General features: G+C 38.0%; 1 protein-coding gene across 1 annotated transcript in view; it reads left to right on the plus strand.

Moving 5' to 3' along the window:
* The window catches only part of FAM13C (family with sequence similarity 13 member C), a gene marked incomplete at its 5' end in the record, with an annotated part of 125,833 nt that overhangs the window by 9,510 nt on the left and 88,444 nt on the right, over nucleotides 1-27,879 (plus strand). Inside the window, one exon of the mRNA XM_082052655.1 lies at nucleotides 22,318-22,364. Within this exon, the coding sequence (XP_081908781.1) occupies nucleotides 22,318-22,364 (47 nt within the window). The remainder of the gene's footprint in view (nucleotides 1-22,317; nucleotides 22,365-27,879) is intronic.

Consider the following 27,879-nt stretch of genomic DNA (forward strand, 5'->3'; position numbering starts at 1 on the left):
AGGCACGGCCATGAGGCGCTCTCCTGCTCTGAGGTAAGCTTGTGAAAGAATTCCCATCTGTGGGTGAGAAGGGAATTCAGTATTCTGTAGCTGATCTTGTTTTTGTAATTTCTGGCAGGAAACCCAGCACATTGAATAGGTACCCTTCATCTTTCATAATATAGCAATTGTTCAAAGTCCACTAAACTGGAAACATCAAAGTTAGGTTTACAAACTAAACATATTAAAAGTGCATGTTCTAGTTCCAGCAAAGCAAGCAAAAAGTGAAATGGCAAACCTGGCTCCAATCCCTTGTTGCTTCCTGGAAATGAAATTTGCTTTTATTGGCTGTTTCTCATGAAATAACTTAAAGCATTTACACAGATACTTGCCTTTGGACAACTTAATTCCAGTGATTTTTGTTGTTGTTGTTGGAGTGCCTCCCCCCCCCCCCCCCCCCATCATTTCAACATTATATGTTGCACTAATTAATTGAGCTTTAACAAATAGAAGCCATACTGATCTGGCAGGCAGGCCATACAGCTGACAGTGGCTTAACCTTCAGTTGTGTTGTTTGTAGGCTGAGATGGGCAAGATTGATTGTTCCTGAGCAGAGCTCTTAGTATCTTGAAGTGCCAGGAGTCATCCTAGTTACTCTGTGTCTGCAGGCTGATTCAGACTGGCAGAAGAATTTACAAGATTTTGAAAGACCCTGGTCTAATAGTTCAGAACTACAGGGTGTTTAAAAAAGATGGACCCAATTTGAAAACACTGTATCTCTGCAATTGGGTCTGTCTTTTTGAAACACCCTGTATTACCTCAGGATGGATAGTAGACTGTTCACAACCACCTATCCTATCTGAAGATACCTATCCAAGAGATACATCCAAGCTATGTATTCCAGCTTGTCCTTTTTTTTTCCTGACCATTGCATAAGTATGTTTTTTCTTAAAATAGGGTTGTAATGCTATAAAATCCTGACAGTGTTTGCCCTTTTAATTTTTTTTTTTTTTAAATTTCTTTTTTTTTTTTATTCACCTTTATTGTGCGAGTCCATTAGCATTTAAGGCTGTCCTGTAACCTTCTGTCCCAGCTCACAAACTGCACTGGTACTAAACTGATTTTCCTTTTTGGCTTAAACCATTTTTTAAAAAGAATTGTTAGACATTTTGGTGTTTGTTTTGACTTGGGGCCTCTCTGGATAATTGTGTTTAACCTGCAGTGTGTTACTAGCTGTGTCGGAGATGTACAAGATTAGCTTAACTTCTATAGTGTAATTAAATTATGAGCAAAACTTTGCTGATAGCAATTTGTCACATTATTTGCCCTCATTGTTTCTGAATCTCACATTCTAGATAAAAGTTGAATATGGAATTTTTTTTGCATCTACTCCAAGAGTGTTTTCTCATCTTTTCCTTTTGTAAAGAAGTCATAGATAAATCCTTCCTGAATTATGCACGCTACCTTTGTCTTGCAAACAAACAGAAGCATGACTTTGTGGGTGTGTACAAGCCACTGCATGTATCTCCATTAAAGCATGGGGTTCATTAGAGAAAAAGCCTTCACCCTGAGGAAATTAGTCTTATTTCTTGTTTTCTTTTCTTCCTTTGTCCATCTATGCATTCTACACTATGTGTAGCTACACTGTGTAGCAAGGTTGAAGGGTCTGCCTATTGATTTGGTCTCACGTAGCTACTCTGCAATTGTGGAACCCCATTATAAAGGGATTGCATGGATCCAGGGGCTGGGAAAGTGGAGCTGGACCTGCAGGTTGACCACAGATACCTCGGAGAGAATTTCTGAAACTGCGGTGTGGTTGGAATTGGTCAGAACAGTGCAACTAAATATTTAATGGAGAATTCATCTACTCAAATTATGGCTTTGTTGGGAAGGCTTTTGTGGTCTATAGAGTTTTGTCAGTCTCTGGCTTTTTTAGCCTTTTTCAAACACAAAATGAATGTTTTGGCATTAACCTTGTTCTGTGAAAAAATGTGGTGCCTTACTCTCATCTGAAGTTGTTGTAAAAAGAATTGTGGTCTTCGAAATGGACTCTCCTCAATTTGAAGGACAGCAATAATTTATGTTTTCCTTTAGTAGTCCCATGACAATGCTAATGGAATTAGCTGAAACCTTTCAGAACAAACAAGCAATCAAACAGATGTCATCTCATGATTTAGTAAACTGGAATTTCCAGGTTAGATTAAATTGTCAAAACATTTTTTCTTGAACAGAGGAATATAATTCTAGTTCCTAGTTGTGGCTCTTAACATTTTTTCCTAAATTTAACCTGGTATAGATCTTGATTACTTTCATTTTAATTTTTTGCTTAACAGTGATAACTTCTAGTTTGGTTTAGATGTGAACATAGCACATTCTATGTGTACCATGTGAATGGCCAGGAGATTTGTCAATGTTCCTGTAGGGATTGCTGTTAACATTACAGAAAGAATTCTTCATGTTATTTCCCATTCCACAGAAAAATTATTTTCCCTAACTGTTGTAAATTCAGCAAAACATGGCCTCATTAAACATCATGTTTTAATTTTGTATTTGAGTACTGCCCAAGCCAGAAGACTGGATAAAAATGCCATATATTGAGGCCCAAAGTAGGACCTAGATCTCCATAAAAAAATGTGGCTAAGAGTTTTTAAGGATGCATATATTTCTTTTGGATAAACAGTACAGAATATTTTACTAACTGTAGGCATAAGGATTTGATAAAAACCCCTGTAGCCTTAGGCGAGCCTGACTTAAAACAACCCAAGTGGATCTGGCTGGAGTATTCTTTACTCCAAGGTCTTCAGTGCCAGAGCCTTTCTTCCTGTCCGTGGAGGGAATAGGATATGGAGAGAGCAAGGTGCTTTTTCTGTGCTGTGCTTGTGATCTGCAGCAGACTCTCCTTTGTACCAGAGATCTGTAACTTGGAAACGCCAAGCACGCCTGCTCTCCATTCTCAGTGAACTGCAGGGTGTGGAGGGAATGTCACTGATTTAATGTCTGCTCCGGCGTCACTGGGGGTTTCTCTGGACCTGCTGTACAAGCGCCCTGGGACACACACTGCTGTCACTCTTCAACCCCTTTCTATGACTTAGTGGATTTTGCCAGCATCCAGTTTTCTCACATGAAGCACTGTTGGCTCTGCTTTGCTGTAACAAGCAGCCTGAGCACAGAAGAGGGGAACTGGCCAAACTGAAATCCTGCGATTCTTTACTGCAATCAATGACACAAGAACAGAGCTCAGGCAATCACACCAGCTGATTACACTGATCACTGCCTGTCATGCTATGATGATAAAAAGTGTGTGACAGGAGGAGGTCTTTCTAAAACTGGTTACTAATACAGGTCTTTTCTGGCTTGAAAAATATGTTTTGAAGGCAGTATGCTATACAAAAAACAACTTGGTGGAGACTTGTTTTTGCTACTTCTTTGTCTGTGCATGCCTGGTTTCAGTTTTGCTGTCAAGAGAACATCTCAAAGGCTCCTACCATAGTCATGCTCACAGAATTTATGTAGATTACAGATTAAGAAGTCTTATCTGCAATGTGTGAGGGAGAGTAATACCTGATGTGTTCAGAGAGGCAGCTGGTTGCTTCGCTTACTAAGATCAGCTACACTACAAGGAAGAGGATTATAATTAATCAGTTAGTGTACACATTAGGATAACACAGATTTCTGCTTTCAGGGAGTCTGTGTGCTCTTCCTCTGATGTTAAAAAAAATTACCACACCACCTAAAGCTCAGACTTGTGGCTCTGAGATTTTCAGGCATCTCAAGGTTGCAATAGAGGATGGAGCCAGCAGTGTTTTCTTCCACTTGGGGTCAGCATTGTTCTCTCTCTCTCCTGAGCTGTTATTTGCTTTGAACATCAGTATTTAACACGTTCTGAGTACCCATCTTAAAATTAGTTATTACATTTCTATTTTTGTAACGTATCAGAACATCAGCCTGTTCCTTGCTCAGATAATTACTGATATCAGAGAGGCATGAAGCAAGGGTATGAATTCAGCTCCAAAACACTATGAAACACAAGCTGCCTTTGTTTTGTGCTTGTGTCACCTTCCTTACCTCAGCAGGACTACCAATAAAATCTCTTACCACTTTTGTATTCCTTTCCTTTGATGTACATGAGCAATGTAGTTTGTTTGTAGACGACCAGGGCTTTTAAAAAACAAAACAATGTCAGAAATGAAGTTTTTGCTAGGAAAATCATCCTTTGGGAAATTAAAAGTATTTTTACTGAGAGGCTTGTGATACGGAAGCATTAAAATATTTCAGCCTTTTTACTTGTCATTGGCTTTAATAGTGGGGTGGGGGGGAAGACATTCTTTTAAATGCTTAGTGGCTTTTCATTTTTGTGCAAGATTAGGGATGGGAAGAAGAAACGTTTTCAGAAAAGTAGGCAAGAAATATAGAGTAAAATACAAACCTGAGAAAAAAAAAAATCCACTGTCAGAAAAAATATCAAAATAAGAAAATCCCATTCTTCATCTAACTGCAGTTAATTGTGGTTCATTTAATTGTAGTTAGTTGTAGAGCTGTGTAGCAGTGAATAGACATATTCTGAATGTACAGATTCCCCTCAAGCTGTCTCTCCTGGCCCCTAGCAATTTCTAGACTGCTTTGTTCCTCTTTAATTATGTTATTTCACCTATTGTAGCAAAGATGCAAATGTGCTGGAGTACTTGAACAAGAATATAGGAGAGAATAGGGCTAGCACTTATTGTAGTTGCATGTAGAAAGGCTTGGCTGAATCTTGAAAGCATATTAGTATGTTGTAGCATAATGCAGTTTTACCCTCTCCTGGTTTATTTGGGGTTTTGCTATAGAACAGCGTCTGCAGTATTTAATTTCTTTACTTCAAGTAAAAAAGGAAATGCATGCTCATGAGTCAGCATTTCTGCTAAATAGTTTCCAGAACTATGAAACCAAATACTGGGTGCCTTGTTATTTTGCTATGAAAAAGAATGGGTTGAAATATGCCTGTAATAAAAACACAAATGCTAGTGAGCCAAAAACATAAGAAACAATTGAAATCTAGGGTGAAGTTGAGTGCTGCACCTGTTCCCCAGGGCTCATGGTTAGAAAAATTTAGTCCAAGTTGGCTTGATTTACTGATGCAAAACTTTACTCCTCAAAAAATAAAAGAGGGATTTGTGGGAAAATTGGGGAGGAATAAGTGGAAAAAAAACCTGTAAGGGTATTATGGCCAAACATACTTCAGAAAGTTTTGATAAGAGCAAATAAACACAACACCTCCATATGTGCCTTTTTTTTTTTTTTTTTTAAAATGCATTTCTATCCAGTTCAAAGACCATTTTTAATTTAAACAAATATTATTTCAGTTTGGCTTTGCACACACAGGTTGGCTTATGTGGCTGGTGATTTATAGACACACTCGAGGCTGAGGTTCTGTCAACAACCTTACTTCTGAGCTTTGAATTTTCACTGCCCATCTGCTTTAATTAGATGGTGCCCTGTTCCCAGAGAACTGCGGATGAGCACACAGGGATTCTGTCTAGTGCAGAAATGCTGGAGTGGGCCTTAGGCTGGTTCTGCCAAGTGGTGGGGTCGTCAGCTGTGCCTGGAGATGCTGCTCAGGACTGAATTTTTCCATAAGCTGTTAGGAGGACAAGGAAGTATTTGAGGGGCTGCTGCTGTTTGATCCAGTGTTGCTTCCAGTACATGACTGAAGCTTTGCCTGGGAGTTGCTGGTGTTGCTGGGCTGCACATAAGAGCAGCTGTGGGCGCTCAGCTTTCCATTACTTCAGGAGACTCCTCATGGCAGCATCCGTGGGTGGGGAGCAGGGCAGAGCGGGGAGCCAAATGCACAGGTTAAAATGGATTCTCCCCCCTCCATCTTGGCCGTGGAGTGGCTGAAAGATGCAGAGGTTCACCAAGATGAGGGCCGCTGGGATCTCTGCCTGGCATAGGCGGGAGAGGGGCCTGGGCGGTGGAACAAGGAAAGGCTGATCCCTGTGTAAACCCTGCAGGCAGGGGAATGGTGAAGGTACCCAAGGTAAGGACATGACTGTAAGTAGCAGAGAACAGGAGATGACATAGGGAGTTATGTATAGATCCTAAGCTCTCTAGCTTTAGGATTTTTGTGTATGTAATTTATATTCTTCCTCCCATCCCCCCCAAAAAAACCTAATTAAGCTGAATGGGACTACGTTAGAAGAAAAAATGTTACTTAAAATCAAAAGAAAACGAAATCTAACAACAAATACACAAAAAACCCCAAACAAACTAACTTTTTTGTTTACCGGAGTGTCTATATGATGGCTTTAGTATTTTTGTAGAGTTGCTGTGGAGATCAAGTGAAGAAAATATGGTTTAGAACTCGTTATCTCATACTATTTTAGTTCTTTACTCTCTAATTTTATTTTCAAGCTCTTTGGGAATTACATGGGTAGCTTTGAGCTTTGTGATCTTTTTCATTGGCCTATAAATAGGACTATGCAACAACAATAAACAATGAGCTGAATTTGGATATATGCAGCATACTGTAACACAAAACCATACAATACTTCTAAAAATGTTTGTCTTTTGCATATTTTTCACTAGGGAAGTATAGCAAACAGTCTACCTCTTTATTGCAAGGAATGATGAACGGAACATTTCCTTGATTAAATATCTCATCTGCAGCTTTACTTATCCAACTCTTTCTTTCATGTCTTAATGTTTAGTCTAACCAAATTCCTAGCTATTTTGTTAATCATTTATATTCCGTAATTCTTTACATGCTTAAGCAAAATGCTGGTTGGGTTGGGCGGACAGTGGGAGAAAAGGATGATAAGCTGTGTTCAAAATTAATATTCAAGGGTCTGTGGAACAGTAAAGAGCTGTATCTATCTAATTACCTTTTGCAACCAATAAGCACTGTTCATGTCAAAAGCTTAAGCAACTTGTGAAAACAGCTGTCGACAGAGGAGCAAGCTGCTGTATTCTAGATAATGGGTGAGCTGTGCATGCCTTTTCACCTGCCCTTGGTAACTTGTGTGTTACAAAGAAAACAGTCTTTTCTTCTTGCAAGTTGTGGGGAAAAAAGATACTTCTAGGAAACATGTCAACTAAAATAAAATCATCTGAATCTGCCTGGAGCATGAGTTAGTTATTAGCAGCAGCAAATAGCATTGACTTCTTTTCCAGTGTTCCTTATCCCCTGTATGCATGCAGAAACAGTCATTGTGCTGTCGACCAGAAAGAGCATAAGTAGATGCAACCTAAATCCAGATCCGTGCAAATTTTATTCCCTATAAAGTCTGTGTTTCTAATGTCTATAGCAAATCTACATCCATGTAATTGTCATTCTTTGTGAAGTCTGTTTATTTCTAAAGTCTATAGCAAAACAGGAAACAGATTAATTCATTTGTATGCTTGAAATTCACAGCTATGCTGTTTCTGAAAAGTGTGCTTAGGGATCTCCTAAAACACAATTAAAAATAAGAAAAAATACAACCCACAGTCAAACTACACCTCCCTACACAAACAGAAAACCAAACAAAAATGCCCACAAACAAAACCAAAACAAACAAAAACCCAACACCAAACAAAACCCGAAGCCAAACAAAAAAAACCTCTGTTGCTGCATTTTACTCCAGTGAAGCCTACTTCATTTCTTTAAAAGAGAGAAGTTTGTATTGAGTCAAAATCAAAGAAAAAATATAAAAAACCTTTATGTGTAGAAGAGGGTGGCAGCATTTTTTATATTCTTATTAAGCTGTCTCTCCTGAGAAGCTTGACACTGCCACCGTCACTCCATAAAAGGAAAAGAAACTCTTCAAAGTCAGATATGGTAACTTCAATTAAAGGACAGGTCAGCTCCTAAGAATACTGAGGGGAATGATGGATCTCTTCAACTTCTTCCCACTTAATAGATTCTACAGTATGTAATGTTCCCTCCTTTGAAATTTTTATATAGCGTGAGATTTCTTTTTTTGATCAAAACTAACTTCAAAGTTCAAGGGCTGCTGCTGTCCCTGTGTGATCTTCAGTTGTGGCTTTTCAATTGGTTGAAAGGGAGAAAAAAATCTAGTAGTGGAAAATAGAATAATAAATTAATTCTTTGGTATCAACTTATGAATCACTTCAATGAAGAGCTGAGAGTGGTGTCCTCATCTCACCCTGTTGCAGCTCTTCCTCTCAGAACAAAATGTTACTTCTGGAACTGCTACAAGGTCTTTAGTTATATCATTTTTCCCCTTTCCCCACCAAATTTTTCTTGAAAGTGAAAAAGTGTTATATACTACTTTGAAACTGTTACTGTTACAGTAGAACAAACACTTGGCATTAGGAAATTTATTTATTTTTATTCATTTTTCCTTGTTAAATTAATTTTCACTGCTGCAACACACTTCATACCTGTTAAACTCTTGGCTCTTTGTCCAATATGATACTAAAGCAAGGAAAAGTCACCAGCCTATAAATTAGGTATTGTACTGATTGAAATGGTGTGAATCACTCCTCATAGAGAGGAATGGTAAGGTTTCTTCACAGCCTGGTTCTGCAGCTCCTATTGCAGAGGGGTTTTTCTCCCAGGAAGGGAAAATGTTGGCTGTCAGTTGCTTTGGGTAGAGATTGAAGGTCTTAGTGCAACGGTTAGAAGCCCTCAATGTGTCAGTGCCCAGCTATGCTATTAAAAAGCTTATTTCTGTATCACCTCTGCTCTGATTTGTGTAGCTGAGGTCATGGAGCTCCCTGGTTAAAGCCACTTGTGACTGGAATGATCTGTGGAGAAGGAAGTACTATTCCTGAACCAGAGTACTTTCAAGGAGTTTTACAAGATGAAATATTTTATTTATGGCAGAGAATGTAGTGTGCTCCTGACAAAAAATACCAGTTCACTGTTTTCTTGTGTTCTGCACGCACAACGGCAACCTCCCACTATAGCAGAAGCAGAGAACTTGTTCTGTTGTGAATAATGCTATGCCAGTGTCATTACTCTAGGTGGTGCTTGGATATTATCATGGGAGGCTGGAATAGCTTCAGTGAAGCAGAACAAACACTTTGAATTACATAACAGTGACTTATTGAAATTTTCACAGGGTGTCTGCATTTGTCCTCAAATAGGCGACAAGTCAACAAATTCCAACCGAAAGAAGCTCACCGTGCAACTAAAACCATATGAGAGTTTGAAGTCACGGTTGTGTCAGCCCAAGAGGGTTGTGTTATCTGAGGCAAATATTGCACAGTAATGTTTGGAACGCACAGTAATTACACTTGGTTAATTAACCAATTGGTGGTGAAGTAGGGGTAGTGCTATTTTTCTTTCATCAGTCCGAAGCTAACAGATACCGTGCAGACAACCCTGTGCAGTGGTCCTAATGGTATCTCTACACTATTCAGCTGGCTGGACAAATTAGTTTGGATTAGCTATTTAGCTAACATGACTGCTTTTGGTACCTGTGATAGTGTTGTCATGCCCACAGTTCAAGAGAATATAGAAGATAAGGCAAGAATGTGTTTGTTTCCTGGATATATGTTCCTGGATATCTTATGCATGTATCATTTGTTTTTCAGTGATGCAGTAAACCAAGTTTACCGGTCCACTATGGATGTGGCCAGGTGGACAGGAGTTTCAAAAGGGTGGCTATGATCTCGACTTAACCTCTGAAAAAAAGCTCTTCAGTGCCAGGATATATATTGGATGAGGTTTTTTCAATATTGTCTTTCTTCCTGAAGAGAGTATTAAAAAATAAGGAAAGAAAGAAGGTCTGTAGTGCTTACAAAAATTCTTCATCTTGTCCTTGCTGTTTTGAAGACTTAAAACCCGATCTGAAGTGTAATCCAGAAAAATGCATCCAGAGGATTTGTTCATAAGCATATAGTTGACATCAGTAAACTCCTATTATGACTGTAATGTTCCTTATATTGGAGCCTCATTCTAATCTTCTGGCAGCATTCAAGTTCAGTGCTTTCCATTTTGATTGAATTAATTAGCAAAGTTGGGATGATTCCCTGATTCTGAAATTGTCAGATTTTTTTTAACAGGATGTTTTTGAAGGTTATTTTTGTCCCAGTTAATAAAAAGTGGAATATCTGACTACATTTCTGTATTGTTTAAATCAAAAATGCGTGGTCCATTTGGAAGCAGAAAAATGGTAAATGAGAGCTATATTTACGTACTTATCTTGCCTTTAAGTTAATCTCCCGTTACTAGTCTTGAGCCTTTCAGGTTGCTATAGAAACAGCCACATCCTCCAACTGTGCTTCCTCCAAGACTTAATTGCATTCTGAGTTTCATACGCCCTCTATTAATCACAGCACTGGCAGACACAAGCACATTGCAGAATGAGTTGAATTAATGGTTCAATATGATGTATGCATTTCTTTAATGTTATGTTTCCATATCCCTTTTCAAATTTTCCTTTACTAGCTGGTTAAATTCTTCCGTAACATGTAGCGATACTGCAGGGATGGATTCTCTCTGTTTGCTGCCACTTCATTTGATGTTTTCCAGTCTTTGATGCCATCAGAGTAGCTGGAAAAGTCATTAGGCATAGGGACTTTCATTTTTTCTTAGGCAAGTCAAATTACTCATGAACTACTTTAGTTCTGCTGAAGTTTTTCTGAGATTTCTCCTTCACTTCTGTGAAGAGAGATATGAAAGTGCACACCTGCTGTCTCAATGGCTCTGCTAAGCTTGTGCTGACTCAGTGTTCTTTGTGGGTCAAAGATAGGCAGTTTTTCAGCCAGGCCTGTTTTATGTGGGAAATATCAATCCATCAAGGTAGAAATGGAGTATGACTGTATGCAAGGTTCAATAAGGCTTTTCTTTTTATTTTATGCTTGATGGAATTTCTCATCAAAACTGGACTGAGAATGTGTCTCATTCAACTAGCACAACCAAATCTCAGAGATTTCCTTTCTCACTCAGTTCTCAGCATATGATGCTGTCAGTACAAACACACAGTTCTTACTGATGCTGTTCTGCTTTCAGTGAGAGTGGACATCAGGAACCAATGGATGACATCACTTTCTTCTGTGTCCAATGGATGCAAGTTCAGAACTTTGTAATAAAAACAGGCAATCCCCACTATTCTCTTCTTATGCAAAAAGAGGAGAGAAAATGCATCACAACAGAAGGCAGAGATCAAGCAGTGTATGTATTTCCATCTCCTCTTAAGCCCTCTGTCTCAGCTCTGCTTTGCTGGTGCTTAGTGGGTAAGAGATGAGGAACAGGACAAATATTCTCTGTGCTCTGTTGCTCTCAGACCTGGGATGTTTCCACATTTCTGTTAATGCTGGCCTGAAGGTTTATTTCTGTCCTCATTAGAAGCATTAGAGACAACCCACAACTGGTGAATGAGCAAAGTCAGACTGATGCTGAGAAACAAGGCAAAGTGAGAATTCTACCAACATGTCACTTTAAAATGTTCATGCACAATTAGATACTGAACATCTGAAGACATCTTAAATACACCCATTGCAACATTTACACTTTTCAAATATCACTTACAATCTGACCCTTTGTGCTAATGTTTTTCATATCATTCACATTTTTTTCCCTTTTTAGCAGTTCTGCCTATGTACAGAATTGCTTGAATTATGTAATGACGGTCCCCTATAAAAATCTTTGTAATTAAGTCAAGTTAAGCCAAGGTAGCTTTTCTGGCCTCATCCTTACTGCTAACATCTCTTTTGTTCTTTTTTAGCTCTTTCAACAAAAAAAGATCAATTAAGAAAGGAAGAAATTATGAGTCTTGCCAGGATTAACCTGAAAGAGTGTAGACAGTTTTGCAGCACTCATTTTCACTCTCTTTTTTTTTCCTCGTGTCCTTTTTCATTAGCTGCCTATTTTACGCTTCTTGCCACAACACAGTACATTTCCCATCTTAGAACTTAAATCTCTTCCACAACATCTCAACTTTCCTTTGTAGCTGCTCTGTGTGTGCATTAAAGAGAGCTGGATTCTCATGCCAGCTCTGTCTCCACATATATTTTGTGGGAAGCCCTACAGAACATCAACATATATTCTAAAAATCTGTGTGTGCTGGACACCTTCCTCAAACATTCTAAAAACACTTACTTCAGGATGGGATTCATTTGGATTTGAATATAAAATATTGTTCGTTGGTTCCTTGTCATTCTTGAGAAGCCGAATAGTTGCCGTGTCTCCAAACTGTCTGCCTGGATGAGCTGTTTTCCAGGCAGCGACAGCACTTCATTTACAGAAAATGTTGCTTGCAACATCTCCGTAGGCGTTCAGAACAAAAACCTTGTCCATCAGCTGGACAGCCCAATGTATGAGCATGCGGAGGGCTTGACAACTCTTACATACAGTTGCTTGCAATCTTAGTAAAGAGAGAAGTCTGAGATATGCCAGTAGCAGATTGTTCTACTCTACTGTAGAATGTATTGCAAAATATTTTTTCAAAAGCTGTAATTTCTTATGATTTCTGTAGTCTACAGTGTTTGTAGGCTGTTCTTATACCCTATTTCCCCAAAAATAAGACCTACCCTGAAAATAAGCCCTAGCATAATTTTTCAGGATTTTTGAGGATGCTTGAAATATAAGCCCTACTCCAAAAACAAGCCCTAGTCATAGTTCATTAAAAAAAAAGTAAATTTAAATAGTATCCAGGCAACTGTACTTCTAAAAAAGTAAATTAATTGGCGATTGAATGCAGCGGGACAGATAAACCCTTCACCAAGAGAAGCAGACACCTGATAGACAACAGGCAGTTGCGTTGCCAGTGTGCTACAGGCAGGCTACATGGACAAGAGATGCTCATTTAAGGAAAGCGCTATTGCTAGACATGAGAAATTGGGGCCAATGGTTCTAAAGGAAATAGAGTCACAAGAAATTGATGATGGAATTCAGAATTTGGAGAGTTATGATGAAGCTCCAGAATGTGATGACATGAGTATATTTGAATAAATGTTGATTTTTTTTTTTTTTTCCCCAAGAATAAATGTAGATCGTTTTTCATGGGAAAATAAGACATCCCCTGAAAATAGGCCTGAACACATCTTTTTGGAGCAAAAATTTATATAAGGCCCTGTCTTATTTTTGGGGAAGCAAGGTAGTTGATGCTATGCTGATGGGAGGCTGTTCCTATAGGCACATGGCACCTTTAGAGTAGAGATGTCTGGATGTCTCTGGGTGTCTCTGAAGCCACAGTAGCTCACACAGTTCTGGCTAGTGAATGCAGCACTTGGTTGCAGAGAGGCACTTACCATTGCACTTTGCTTGTTATGCTTCGCTAAAACCTGTCTCCTGTTTTCAGGTACCTGTCATTCATCCTTCCTTCCCTTCTCCATCCTCTGGGAGAAAACTGACTCACAACCAGCTCTTGTACACTACCCAGAGGTGGGCAAAATGTAGGGATGCTGCTGCTTAAGTTTGTGATGGAAACCTTGCTGTTTCTGGGAGCAGGGGAGGTTAACCATGCAAGCTGCTGGCAGAAGTCAGAGACTTGTGAGCCAGGTTGCTTAGCAGACAGTGGAAAGATTAATCCTTGTAATTGACTTTAATCTTCGATTTCTTCTCCTTCGCTTGTTTCTTAGTATAAACAAAGAAGAGGTGGAGTGAAACCTGACCATAAAGAGAGTTTTGGATAAACAGGGGTACTACTGAAATAGTTCATACATTTCTTAGGCAAATCCCCACTAAAATAAATAGGAGAAGGGCACAGGTAGGGACCAGCCATTCAGCAGGTCGGCTCTTGCATTTTGTATCACTTTTTTGGTTTTGTTGTTCTTTTTTTGGTGCACTAAATACAGCTTTCTTATAGCACACACTAAGCAAGATGGAAGAAAACACTCATAAAATGGGGGTGGAATGCAGGCTCTGTGGGGCTAAACTTTTAAAATTCTTGAAACACAGTCCTAATAATTACTTCTAATGTGATTTCCATCTCTTTACCCCTGACTTTTGCCTCCGGAATCAATCCCTAGTGAAATGTCTGTTTTCTGTCCTAACCCTACTCACCTCAGTGAGCACCTAACAGAACGATTTAATGCATGTGTTAACTAAATTGGCTGTTTTGTATGTACTTGCTTAGGATGCAATGGAATGAGTGTGGACTCTATTAATATTCTTACGTAAACAGAATCAGTTTTATTCAGTTCTTCAGCTAGTGAAGCACTGTGGGAACAAGACAGTCAGAAGCTTGGGAATTACTCTACAAGGAAGAATCTCAGTGTTTCTTGGCAAAAGCTGCTTTATGCTCCAGGCTTGCTTGGTAAGAGCCAACAGTAACAAGGTCTTATTCTAGACAGGAGTTTAAATAAATAGACATTGAACATTTCTGTCTGTCTTTGAAAGCTGACATACAGAAATCCCAAAGTTTATTTCAAAGGGGGCTTAAGTTTTATCTAGCTACAGCCAGATACTCAATTTTGGGGAGGGGGTTTAATAAAAGAAAAGAGGAGCCTGAGTCCCAAGTGAGGACTTATGGAAAATTCTCTTTATTTACTTCCAAATACTGACAGAATGGAAATATTTTTTGCTCAATTCTTTGTCTGTTAATTTTCTCAAAACATGAAGATAAACTCCAAGGCTTGAGGTGACTGAAGTGACTTACTCAGCAATAATTGGATTTCTAGAGTCAATTACTATCAAATTTTAATTAAAATAGCCATAGGAGCAGCTGATTTTTCGTATATGGTCATGTATAGACTACCTTTTTTTTTGAGGTTGTTGCGGAAGGCTACAATGGAGGCCTTAGATGACATTGGATGTACAGTGTCTTAACTTTTATAATGCACTTTAAAATTTTTTTTGCACGCTTATATCGAATTAGTATATTAAATGAGAACTTGTGGCTGGAAGGTCAATATCTCCCATGCTGTGTCCTGTGCAGGGGAGCCCACACCCTCATGCATCCATCTATCTAGTGCTTCCCTGAGGTACACCAATGGACGAAAGGGGGGAGTTCTTTTCCCCAACGGCTTCTTAGCTGGACTCAACACTGATAACTCGGTGAATGGGATATTGGCACCTTAGTTTCTGTCCACTAAACTAAAACCAGCATATATGCCATTTGATGCTTTTGTTTTGTCTCAGGATGCTGCTTCAAAGGTCTCTTCATTTTCTTAAACTGCTTCTGGCTGAATATTATTTTAGTATAAAGATAACATCATCAGGCACAAACGTAAGGAAAAGAGAAATGATCCTGTTTATTCTTGAGTTATTTTTGTTTCCCCTAGACTGGATGATGTAGTTAAGAAGAACTTCAGAACATAATCTTGCATACTGAAAAGTGCTGCAGATCTGTCAGGAACTAATGCAAGAAAGAGCAGATCTCTGCCTTAAATCATTCTTCTTTGTGCGTATTCTTATCCTTCCTTCATTAATTCCTATGTTCAGCATTTTCCATCTTTCTGTTTTAATAAAATGATGAACTATGAATCTCAAACTCATGGGGAAAAACGTGACCCAATGTATCTTTGCAGCACAGATGAAAAGGGAGCCTGTTTCTCTTGGCCTATGTTTTCTAATTGCCAGTTCACAATATATTTTAATATTATCAGCAGGAATGTTAATAGAAAACCAAGGAATCACTACTTAGTGCATTGACCTGCACAATTAGTCTTCAATTAATTCAAGATATCTTCTCAGTGTTTTGTATTCAGTACATGTTGCAACATTTGATGTGCAACAAGGTCATCTTCTAAGACCTATATTCAAATGCAACAATAAAAGAAATAGCAATCTCCAAAACAAAACTGAAGGCAATTAGTACCATATGTACAGCATCAGTGACAAAAATGAGCAATTTATTCCAAAATCCAATAGTCAGTTTATAACTCTCTGTATAAACTTGTTTTCCTGGATCCAAACATAATAAAATGCAACTCATATTTTGTTAACTGCTCAGAATTGCACCTGGTCACCTGAAAGACATTTCTGAGGTCTTGGAAAAGCCTGTAGGAATCAGAAAAGGGCCAAAAAACCACAAAGAAATTCTTAATAACAGAACAGTTTAAAACCAATACATTTTAAAATAATTGAGAAAGTATTTGAATGAAGAAATAGTCTCAATTCTCATTTCCTTGGAATGTGTTCTGTGAAAGGAAATAGAAGGTAATTATTCTAAGAACACCTGTGGTAAGGTCTTTAATTATAATCGTTCAGATAGAAGTTAATTAAAAGCACATCTTTAATGTAGCGTTATGGTTTTCCCTACATGCCACCATCTGGGATGGACTCTTTTCTGCCCTCTCAATTATTTAACTGAAATAGTAACGAAGAGCTGTGAATGTAGTTCTAATTTTCTCTTATCTGCTGAACTGTTGAAAGAATCTATGAGACTTACTGCAAAATTTGAATTTATATGCTTCTTGGGAGCTGACTTAAGCCATCCACCCTTTTTGCTCCTGTTTTCCACCACCAGGCAGGTCAAGTGTGCTGGGACGTATCGATGTCCCTGTTGAGCGTCAATCTGCTGAGACAACTTGCTCTGTTCTGGTACCACGCTCACAACAGCCACTGCATTGCCCGAGCTCTCTGGGATGTCATGCTTGACTGTGGAAATAATGGGAGGAAATAGAAGGTGGGGAGGGAGATGTAAATGCAGCCACACAGTTGAAATCTAGTGAAGAAGGTGGCATTTAAAATACCCAGCAGGTTAAAACTGAACTTTGGTAGCAGTGCCGAGCTGCATGGGAAGAACCAACAGGCTCCCATGGCCTTTTGGTAATTAACTGTAGCATATGAAGGAGAGCAAAGAGAACTTTTCTTGCATTTTTTTTCCAGAAGTACTTTAAGACTTTCTCAAAGGTGAAAAAGTTGACAGACACTGCAGTGTCTTGCAAAATCTGTGGGGCTGGAGCATGCTCTTTTCTGTATGTCCACTCCCAGATACTGGTGTTTTGGGTGGGTTGTTTGACTGTTTTGCATTGTTGCTTTTAAAAAAAATCTTTATCTATCAATTTATTTCTTTATTTTTAAGGAAGCGATGAAATTTGTTTCCAAAGCATTTCTATGTCTCTTTCTCAAACTAGGCTGCATGAGATCATTGCTGACAGGCTTAATGTTTCATTTAGTTACAGGCTTCCCAAATTGGCTATGGTGTTCAAAAGCAAATCATCCTCCACACTAATGCTGTTGCCCACATTGCTGATTCACAAAAACCAGACTAGAAGTGAAATGCATCCTCTTTCTGCTCCTTGCCCCCAAAAAGTCAGTTACATTGTGCTAATGAGCACAATAAGACAAATCAATTCTGAAGTTTATAGGTGAGGTATTAGCAAGAACTTTTAAGGGAAGTGTTAAAACTCCTGCATCTTCAAAATATTTGTCTATCTTGCACACAGTGTGTCAAAACAATTATTCTCCGTGAGGCAAAGTGTCAGCTAAAATTTGAGGTAGGTACTAAGCTGACTTGCAGGCCAGCTTGAACAGTAACTGAACAGCACAAACATTTCTCCCTGTACAGGTTTTATTATAAATCTGTTGTGCAGCAGGCTCATTAGAAGGGTATGAAGAGCTTGGGGTGCTGGGATGACACAATCAAAGAACCTTATTGGGGAAAGTAAACCCACAAAAGATGCTTTCTGAGCACTATGACGGAGTGGCATTGCAGTGTTTCATATTGCATATTGGGCAGAGAGGGGGGAACAAGGCCAGTATAGTAAGGTAACAGAGACATAAATCGAGGTTTTATTAATATATGCATCAAATAAAACAAGAAAAAATGGAGAAATTGTTATAGACACCTTTAATCAGGGTCATTACAAAGCCTTTTTAGGAGTTCAGAGTGTATCCTGGCTGTGTGTATCAGTGTAGAGAAATGCTGAATTCACAGTTAGATCAGTTTCAAAAGCTGCCTGATGTGCATGATGTCTGGTTTTTATCGATTCTCTGAGTGAGGTTTTTAAAATTGAAAATGGCTGTTGCTTTTACATGAATACACATTTTAAAATTTTGGCGTGTGTGTTATCACAAACCTCCCACCTAATTAAAAATTACAATATGCCATTCAATTTTTATCAACTGAGATAAACTTAGGCTGCAGCAAATTGGTATTCCATGATAATTCCAGAAAAGTTAGACTTATCTGTTCTGGCTTTAGAATGAGAGAGAAAATACAGTAAAAACCTAAAATCTCTACCCTTACTAATTTCTAGTATTCTGAACAGAAGAGCCATTAACAAAATTTGAGACTAGAGTTGAAGATTTAACTAACTGAACTAACTGGCATAGTGAATACTTAAATATCTTGAGTGTCAAGAGAATTTATACTAATCTGTTTCTTTCAGAGTTTTATTTGTATAGAATTCTATTTTTGAAGATTAATTTTATTCCTTCCGGGTAAAATCACGGCTATCTCTGCTCAAAATCTCTTATATTCTGTTAAAAGAGATGAATTCTCAATAGCAAATGGCATACTAATATTACATTCTGAATAAAATGCAGATAGACTATTGCAATTTTGCAGTAATTATGTAGGTTATGGTTGTAAGATATACCTCACTTTCATACTAAAATTATTACACTCAAAAAAAAACTTGTTAGTGAAGCAGGTATTATTACCATTATCTAGCATATTCTTTAGGTTTTATAACCTCAAGTTATTAAATGACTCTCAAACATAATAACAAAATAGCTTTGAAAGAGAGTACTAAAACTAAACCTCTGTAACAGTGTTACTGGGTGTCACAGGGTAATTTCAATAAAAGAAAAAGGAAACTGAAGTTTATAGTGATTCTTGTATATTACATACTTGGAGAAGATGCATATATTTAAAAATATGTAAATTAATACATATATTGTTGAGCTCTGTTTATATTTTGAATTCAAGTTCTAACTTCTTGTTCTTGGAAGTGTCAACATAGCTGGAGAGTGGCTGAACCAAGTGACACTGCATATTGACTCAGGTTAATGCACTTATGAGAAGCCCATTTTGGTTTCTCCCTCTAGCAGATGATCTCTTGAAAGTTATGTTTTAATAACTTATCACATGGGTTTGCCTACCACAGCTCATTCTGCTGTGAATTTTGAGATACTCTATTCAATGATGTGTGCAAGCTTTCCTTGAGACTTTACATCTTTTCTCCCAGTAGTGTTCTTATGATAACCTTTTAATAGGAAGCCAGAAAAAATATTTGTCATAGCAAAGTTTAGCAGAACGAATTCAAGGCTTTACATCCAAACACCATGGGGAAGATGATGGGTTATAATGGTATGCATTTTAGAAAAGTATTGCCTTATCTTTAAATATTCCTGCCACTGGACAACATGAGTTTGGGGCTACCTTTTGGGTTTTTTGTGTTAGTAGATTCTGTAGAAATGTGTCCTCAATGGCAACATTCAAAGGAATAGCATGTTCTTTGCTGGCCATCTGCCGCATTGTCAGAAAAGAGAGATGCTTCTTGGGGAAAGGTGCATGGATGAAGAACACTTTTACATAGGGCCAGTGGTAGGAAGCACGCAGAACTGCTGGAGAGACACTTGAATTTACAGTAGACTCCCCTGAACCTCTCAAAAAAATTAAAACTCCTGGTATCCTTTAATATTTCTTTATTTGTGTTCGAACAGGAGTAGGTGAAGTCATTAGTATACAACCTTCAGATCAAAAATCTCCCCTTAGTACTTATTTTATGACTTGCATTTTTAAAGGAGCTTGGAAGTTTCACTTGTATTAGAAAACCTGTCGTTGTAGAAAGTGTGAAATGTTTATTATGTAGTGCCTCAGTGTATTGATTTGAATTTAACCTTTTGCACTGCAGCTTTTTCCTTAAAATGGCCTAAGGTACTGTCAGACAAATGACCCCTCTTTGGCATATTTTACTCTCCACTCAAATACCAACTTGATAAAGTGCAATATGCAATAGCTTTGTGAACCATCCTGCAGTGGTTTAACTGTTAGTGGAAGAAGTCCAAAAATCTAGAGCCGAAGCCTAACTTTGAAATGGAAAGAAAAAAAATTCAGTGTGTTTATTTGTCTTGTCAGTTACGCAATGTTATTTATTTTGCAGACCTGTTCTCCTTTTCTGTGGCTCCAGACTCATTAGCTGCAAGAGATGCATTTTTAAGTTGCTGAAAGAGTTGTTAATTAGGGCAATTTCTTACACTAACTAACTGCAAAAGATCCCTGGAGAAATCCTTGTTCTTATGCAGAAATCCATGTGCAATTAAAAACCAATTATGTATGTTTAAGGTATAGTGAAGTAAACAGTGAAGCTGTGTGTGCTATGTATTGTTCATAGCTGTGCCACTTCTAAAGGGAGTTCATTTTCTTTGATTAAAATTTAAAGTTCAGGAAGAAAACAGTCAGTACTCCATGTTGAAAAGGTTCCAGTGAAGACAATGCAATAATTAAAAGCTGATGATCCTAGAGGGAGTTTGAACAAAATTAATGTTGACTGTTTAACCTAGAGGAGCTGTAGTCACTACAGAGGAAGAGAGAAGCCTAGGTTTAGCGCTCAAATGTTTAACAAAATATTGGCCCAAGGCCGGAACAAATAAGGCAGCTGCATCGGGTGACACACTCACCTGCTGGAGTTTGCAGGGGTTGGGGTACACTCCTGGGGAGACGAGGGAATTGAATCTCACTTTCCCATCCTGAGTGAATACTGCAGCCACAGAGCTACGAGGACTGACTGCTTTATGATTGTAGAATAACCCAGGGCAGAAGAGACCTCAGGAGGTCCCAACCATCTGCCCAGCAGTAGTTTCCCCTTGTCCCAGAGTGTCTTTGGTGTTCAGACAGGTATATTGGTTGGTAAATCCAGCACCCTGCAGTGCTGAAAAGTGAGAACCAGTACATTCGGGGATAAAGATTAAAAAACTGCAATTCCTTATTTACAGTCAGGGAAATGTATAGTAAAACTGGAAACTATATGCATGTGTTACAGGAGGAGGGCTAAGAAAGAAAGTGAAAAGGCTTGGGGTTGACATTCTCACATACTGAAGATGCGTATCTAAGAGCAGTTCACCTCACCATCTTGCTTTTCACCTGAGCATTATTACTATTAGTAAGGTAAATAAATGAAAGTTGTGTAGTTCAGTGCTATGCATGAAATTCCTCTTGGCAGGCACTGACTCCTCTATGTGTGCAAGATTTAGGTCTTGCTTTAATTAACAAGGAACTTCAGTGCTTGCCAGCCTACTTAGAAAGTGCTTAGCATATTTAAGTTCTTAAAGTTAAGTACATGCCTGACTTGAGGCCTAAAGAAAAAGTTTTCAATTTTTATGATAATGTATGGTCTATGAATGTAAGATTCTTTGAGGCTGGAGGTATCTGTTGAGGTATGTAGTGGCTGGTTTGTTACTACAGGATAAATACGTGACAGATGTCGGTACAAAACCACTTTTCTGTCCATGCTACAAAATGGTGAATATTTATCATGTCCTAATTTTCTAGATTAGGCTATAGCACTGAGGCAGGAAAAATCACAAGGGATGGAAGGATCAAAAGTGAGAAGGGTATCGAAACAAAAATAGTTTTTCCTGTTTCCAATTACATTGCTGTCTGGGGTGCAGATAACACAACATCTGATCCAAACTCTGTTATCTCTTAAACTAAAATAGTACCACTGAGGTCTTTCAAAACTGAAACTTAGTTCAGTCTTAAAAGGCAAAAGTTCCAGCTGGTTTGAGGAGCATCTTATAAACTTTTTCCTGCTTGGCTACGTTGGTGTTTCTCATAGATGCCTCCCACATTCAACTAAGAGTTTTTTGCCTTTTTTTTTTTTTTTTTTTTAATTTATATCTCCTGTTTGACAAAGTCTTTACCAATTATAGGGTTACCGTGCCTCTTAAATTGTGTAAAATTGCAGGTACCCTAAAGGGAATTTGACATATGGAATACGTGACATCAATATGAAAAGCTGCAGAGGCAGGTTTTCCCGGGGAGGAGAGATGACTGCGATCAGGCTACGGCACTATCAGAAAGTTTGGGCTTGTGAAAGCATTCTTCTGATTCCAAGCTGAGGTCTCCCTGTTAATTTGGATTTATTACCATTGTATAGTAGTAAACAGAAAATAAAACCCACTTTCTATTGCTCAGGATTCCTCCTCCCACCCCTTTCAAAAGAGGTGCTGTGCTTTGTTAGTGTTTCTACTGAGTTACTGCTTTATCACATGTAGAAAGGTGCCACTAAATCGGTGGTCATTAAAATAATATTTTAACATTTTTTAAATGATGTTTTTTTACAGCTGTTTCTATTAGTATTGCGTTAATGACTTTCCTGCTTTCTCACATGGGCTTCAAGCTAGGAAAATAGAGGGTGCAATCTTGACTATGACAAGAAAATTATAAACACTTAAATGGAAAAGAAGTATTTATCCTCCTGAAAATAGACAAGAACAACAAAACTGAAAGGTGGACCAAGCTGGTCCTGAATTGAAATCCAGCCTTGTACATTTTGTTTCTTTTCTCTACACAGGAAAACAACACAGAAGATAAAGAAAGAGACAGGCTCATGTTATTAAGGTAGGATTAAAGCACCTGTTGTTTAACTGCTTGATGGAAACTTTTGATATCTCATTACCAGTCTGTATAATAGACTTGCAGCTAAACTTTCTGGAGAGCGAAAAACTGATGTGTAAACCTGTAAAGCTGAAATCCTTCACTGTGTTTCTGTCAGAAAGATTTTACTTTTATGAGGCTTGCATTCATGTAAGCAAACAGTGTTATGTTATGCCCCAAGACTAGATTTCCTTGCATCATTTCTCCAGCATTTGACTTGTCTGGCCACAGCTTAGCCAAAACATTTCTTAAGGGAATGTTTTTACCATTAGACTTAAAAATACAGTAATGTGTTCCTACCCCTATTTGCATTTTGGAGTAGAAATACATGGACTGACCTAATAGCCACTGGAAAATCATGGTACACATTCCAGTCTTTTGGATTTTGTGAGTTTTGTTCTGAGATTCCACTGAAGCACCATCATAGAGGCCACATTTATTGTGCTCTGCAGTGAAAAAGCTGAGGAAAGGATGTTACGGTTCACAGCAACTTGAAGTATTTCCTAGATATTTTGTAATGCCATATGCTGCTGAAGTATCTCACTTCATATTCTGCTTACTTTGCCAGAAGTGCAGCAGCTTAATAAACCATATTCATTAGGAAATAACTTCCTGAGAGAACTAGGAAAGATAATTCAATGTTTTGGGCAAAGCTATTGAAGCAGAGACAAGCTGGCATTTCCCAAAAGCTAAGCAAATGTTAGTGGAGCTATAAAACAGTATAATACATTATTTGTGAGACAAAAGTCAAGGGAAAAGATTTCAAAAGATACTCTCTTTGCCAGCAGACAGTACCTCCCAGTGTTGAGCCCTTATCATCCTGGAAATTACCAAGCACTCTTGAAATGATAATCTGTTCTGTGAGAGGGTATCTTCTAATTCATACTGATTGTTTAGGTCTGGTGGAGGATTTGCATGTAGTTCTGATTTCTGAGTCTGAGATACGGAACCAGGTTCAGCAGATAATAGGAATTCTGATTTTTTGTTTCGTTTTGTTTTTGATCGTAATGGAATAACTGTCAATTGTTTTTGCCTGATCACAATGAATTGCGAAGTAATGGTTTGGATGTTCTTCTGTGTTATAAAACAGCTGAATTTCAGTGTCTGCAATGAAAAAGAATAAAAAAGGATGTGTGTGTGAATGTGTTTTATAAACACTGGGGCATATCAATACGGACAGTGGAAACACTCAGCTTCCACCCTACTGAAATTAGGGCATTCTTCTCAGGCATTTAAGTTCAAATCCCTTGGGCACAGAGTAGAATTAAAACCAAGTTTTCTACCTTGAGTTTGTGCCATTCATTTTGGATTGAAAAAAAAAAATCATCTCATCCCCAAATATTTTTTTTGGGGAATCCATCAGCCATGATTTTGTCTTGCTAACTGAAATTCTACACAAAATACAAACCTAATTTATGTATCCTTGGGACAGCCAGATTCACATTTCTCAGAGAACTTAGCATTGACTGGTATTCATTCTTTTACAACCAAGATCTGATGAAGATCAGCAAAAGGCAATTTTTTTAGGAAATTAATTTGAATATGCCTGTCTTGGAAGCAGTGTTTATTATTTCTTTAAGATGTACTAGCAAGTGGGCCAATTGTGAACTTGCTCACTTGTTTGTTTTCGGTTAAACAAAACTAAGCAAATGCAGTTGGTAAACATTCACTTTGCAAACCCTCAGGCCAGTCAACAGGCCCAGTTCCAAAGCTGTAACCCCAGCTGTTGTTACTACCACTCTGTCGGTGTGAAAATGCATAGTAATTTTTTCTGGCAAAGATGAACTAACCATTTGACCATTTAGTTTGAGCTAGTGTGGCACGTTCGTCTGAACAGGGACTGGAGAACCCGAAGGAAGTGACCCCACCTCCAGCAAGGAGAGGCACTAGTTGCATAGAGCGATATTGTTGGTTTAAAATAATTATCCAATGCTGCAAGAAGGTTGCTTTTCAAACCAGGTGTTAGATGTGACAGTCTGCCACCGAAAAGATGTGTGCTGCATGAAGACAAATACTCATGAAAGATGCTGAAGAGATAGTCGTAGCCTCAGTCTGCTGTGATGAGAATAAGTATTGTAATTAAGAAACCTGCTGGATGTACTGTGAAGCTTGCTGGTTCAGAACCAGAGTACTGGTATTCATTCACCACAAAATCACCTTTCTGTTAAGTCTGAGTACAATTAAGTGCTACTCAGTTTCTCAGTAAATACATCAATACAGAAAGGGGTTACCAAGAATATGTGACTGGGAAAGGGCAGTAAATCTACTTTAGCTTTCCAAAATGTATGGCTAGCTCTAAACTGAGAGCAAGACTAATTACCATGCACCTGCCTTCACATCACTGATGTTAAATACGTTATTTTTTTGTTTGGTATGTCTATATGGTGTTGCTACTTTCTTATAATATAAGCATTCTCAGATAAAACAGGATGATGCTTCCCTTTTTCAGTTATAAACTGCCTTTTCTCTGTCCTGTGCTCTTTTATTCTGGAACTAAAACTTGTCTGGGTAATTTAACTTGTATCAAACTCCTTTTATAACGGAAAACTGAGGAGGATTCACACTTTTGATTGACAAGCTACAGTTTTCTGTTACTTAATTTTGTGTAACAGCAGTTGTGTTTCATTTATCTGTTTTTGTGTTATGCCCTTTTAAAGCAAATTGGTATGCTACTGCAAGATACCTATTAACTGATTTTCTGTTTTGTTTTGTAGAGGTTTAACTTGATTGCATACACAAAACTGTCAGTTTGGGAATCTAATATACAGAAATGTGTTTGATAGATGTCTATCAGTATGCTTAGCCAGGCATTAATCCCTTTAAATTAAATTTGCTTTTAAGGGCAAATAAAAATATCTGTCTTGGGGAAAGACCACCAGCATGTATAGAATTCTGGAAATGCTGCAGAATATTTTGGTTTTAGGAACAATTAATTATGGCAGAATCATCCTGGTGAGCTTTGTTTGGTTTCATTTCTTTTCATGTAAAAACAAATTGTTAAATATAATTAGTTTTACTAGCTCTGCTGGCTAAATTCAAGGACAGGTGCAGGAACACCCCATGGCACCACACTGTAAGCAGGGTAGTGTCACCAGTCTGAATGTACATGATGCTAAATACTGTTAAATCTAGTAGGCACAAAATTGTCATTATCATGGGAAACTGGCCTTTTGTCCTGCCTGACTCCACTATACACCTCTCAATGCCAATAGAATCCTGTTACCTTTTTCGAAAAAGATGTGCAAATTAACCAGAGTGCTTAGAGTATAAAATGTCAGCAATGTAACCTGACAGACCTTGTCCCACCCACCACGAAAGTTTTGTCAGAAACTGTCTAGGGATTATCAAACTAGCAAATCCACAAAGAAAAGTTTGAAATGGATGAAGTGCATTCTGAAGGAAGGGATCACAAGGCTGATGTTTCACTTCTCTCCTTCTCTGTCCTAACAAGCTTTTCATAAAATGTGCAAATTCTTTGGCAATTTATAATGAAGATCAAAGACAGCAAAATTGATGAGCGGAGGCAAATGTATAACAAAACTTTCCAGAGTACGTTTTCTCTGATCAGATTTTTTTCTGATCACACTTTATATTTTAAATTGATTTTTTTTTTTTTTGTCTTTGATCCAGAAAATTTGACTGGGGTTTGGAAATCTGTGGTTATGCAGGAGGCTTGAGTCAGTGCACTGGAACTACTTTTTTGATGTGTGTGCTTTTGGTGTTTATTTGTACAAAATATAGGAACAAAAAGTTTTGTTTTGATATTTTCTTGATATTGAGGTCGATGATGAAGATGTATGAATCAGCAAATGCTCTTGGCTTTGCTTTTGTCTCCCAAATACCATTTTTACATCCTCTACATGAAAGTTTTAAAGAAATCTACTGTTTTGCACATCTGTCCACATGCATACTCATGTACTCAGGCTTACTTTGTTGTTAGCTAAAGTAATGTAAAATTCTACATGATGATTTTTTTAGTCTCATTTTGAGAGCAGGTTTATTTTTCATAGACATTTTTCTGCTTTATAAAAATTAAACCAAAATAAATCTTGTTAAGGGGCAATGCTTGACTAAATCAGCTTAATATTGCTTCCCCATAATGTGCATGTGCACCCTTACTCCAGAGTACTGTGTAATGAGATATGCTACCACTGTTTCAGCTCCCTCACATCCATTTAGAAAGTCCTGTTTTCAGTGATGTTACTGCTACTCCACTGTTTACACTAATATATATATATATATATATATATATTTTCTTACTGTAGTATTTTTTACACTATTTTTTTCTGCTTACACAAGCCAGCTGGTAAAGAGAAAGCAAGTCTATTCATTTTAGGCCTTGTTTGTAGACACTTAGGGATGGATCCAGGATAAGCAGATGCAGGCACATCTTCTCTCATAGATCATAATGAATTATTACAGCTAATGTGATCCACTTACCAGCGTCAGCTCGGTTCTGCTGTATCCATCCATGCATCCTGTATATTGATATAGGGTATGCAGCAGGGAATATTTCAGGTGGTTTTAATGAGGATGCAGACATAAATTATGGGGCTATGCTTTCTATGGAGGTATTGTGCCAAATGTCAAGCTTTCATTTTTAACTTCCACTGCTAAAAAAAAAAAAAAAAAGGAAAAATTTTTCAGTATTTTCCAAATGAAATAGTTTTTTATCCAGTCTTTGGTAAAATTAAATCCAGTAATAGCTGATGTGTATGAAAGACTTCGGAAGTGTTGTTGGCAATCATTGTAAATTGTAGTTCAGTAGGTTCATTTTCAGCTTTGGGGGCTTGACAGTAGAACTCAACAGAAGTTTTAGGTCACCATATTTTAATCTGCAAGTATAATTCTCTGAATTTCCCTCATTTCCCCTTAAGAGCAGTCATTAAAATTTCCTAGCATTTTACCCTTTCTTCAGGGAGCATGACAGACTGAGGAAATAGCAGTTTTCCACAATTTATGCCAAAGCAAAGTTTCAACTTAATTGCTGTCAAGTAGCTTATTTTTCTTACAGCTGTAAAGCAGGTGTCTGTATCTCAGTATAACTAGTGCTACAGTAAATTGAATGAGGCAAGTACTAATATCCCTGAAAACTGAAACAACTTTGAGGATTATGAGTCATATCAGCTGCGTGGGTGAACTTGAAGAAATAGAATTACATGAACTGTTTCCCTATTGATTTCTTATGAAAGCTGAATTCATTTAACTAAAGAGCTATGAGTAGTCTATGTAAAAAGAGAAGCCAGTCTGGTTTACACTAGGGACAGTATTGAGCTACAAAATTCAGAATTCCTCCCAAGTCTATGGCTGGGTTTGCTTTACTTCCAATTTACGTAGTCTGTGTCTCATATCAAACAGCAATGTTTCAATGCTGGTATACCCAGGCACCTTTCTAAACTGCTCTGGAATAACAGGTTTGCACTTCTAATCCAACTGGTGATATATCTTGACTGGGAACTGAATAGGATCTCTTCGAGCA

The sequence above is a fragment of the Streptopelia decaocto genome (assembly GCF_964273445.1).
Source record: "Streptopelia decaocto genome assembly, chromosome: 5".
Classification (NCBI taxonomy): Eukaryota; Metazoa; Chordata; class Aves; order Columbiformes; family Columbidae; genus Streptopelia; species Streptopelia decaocto.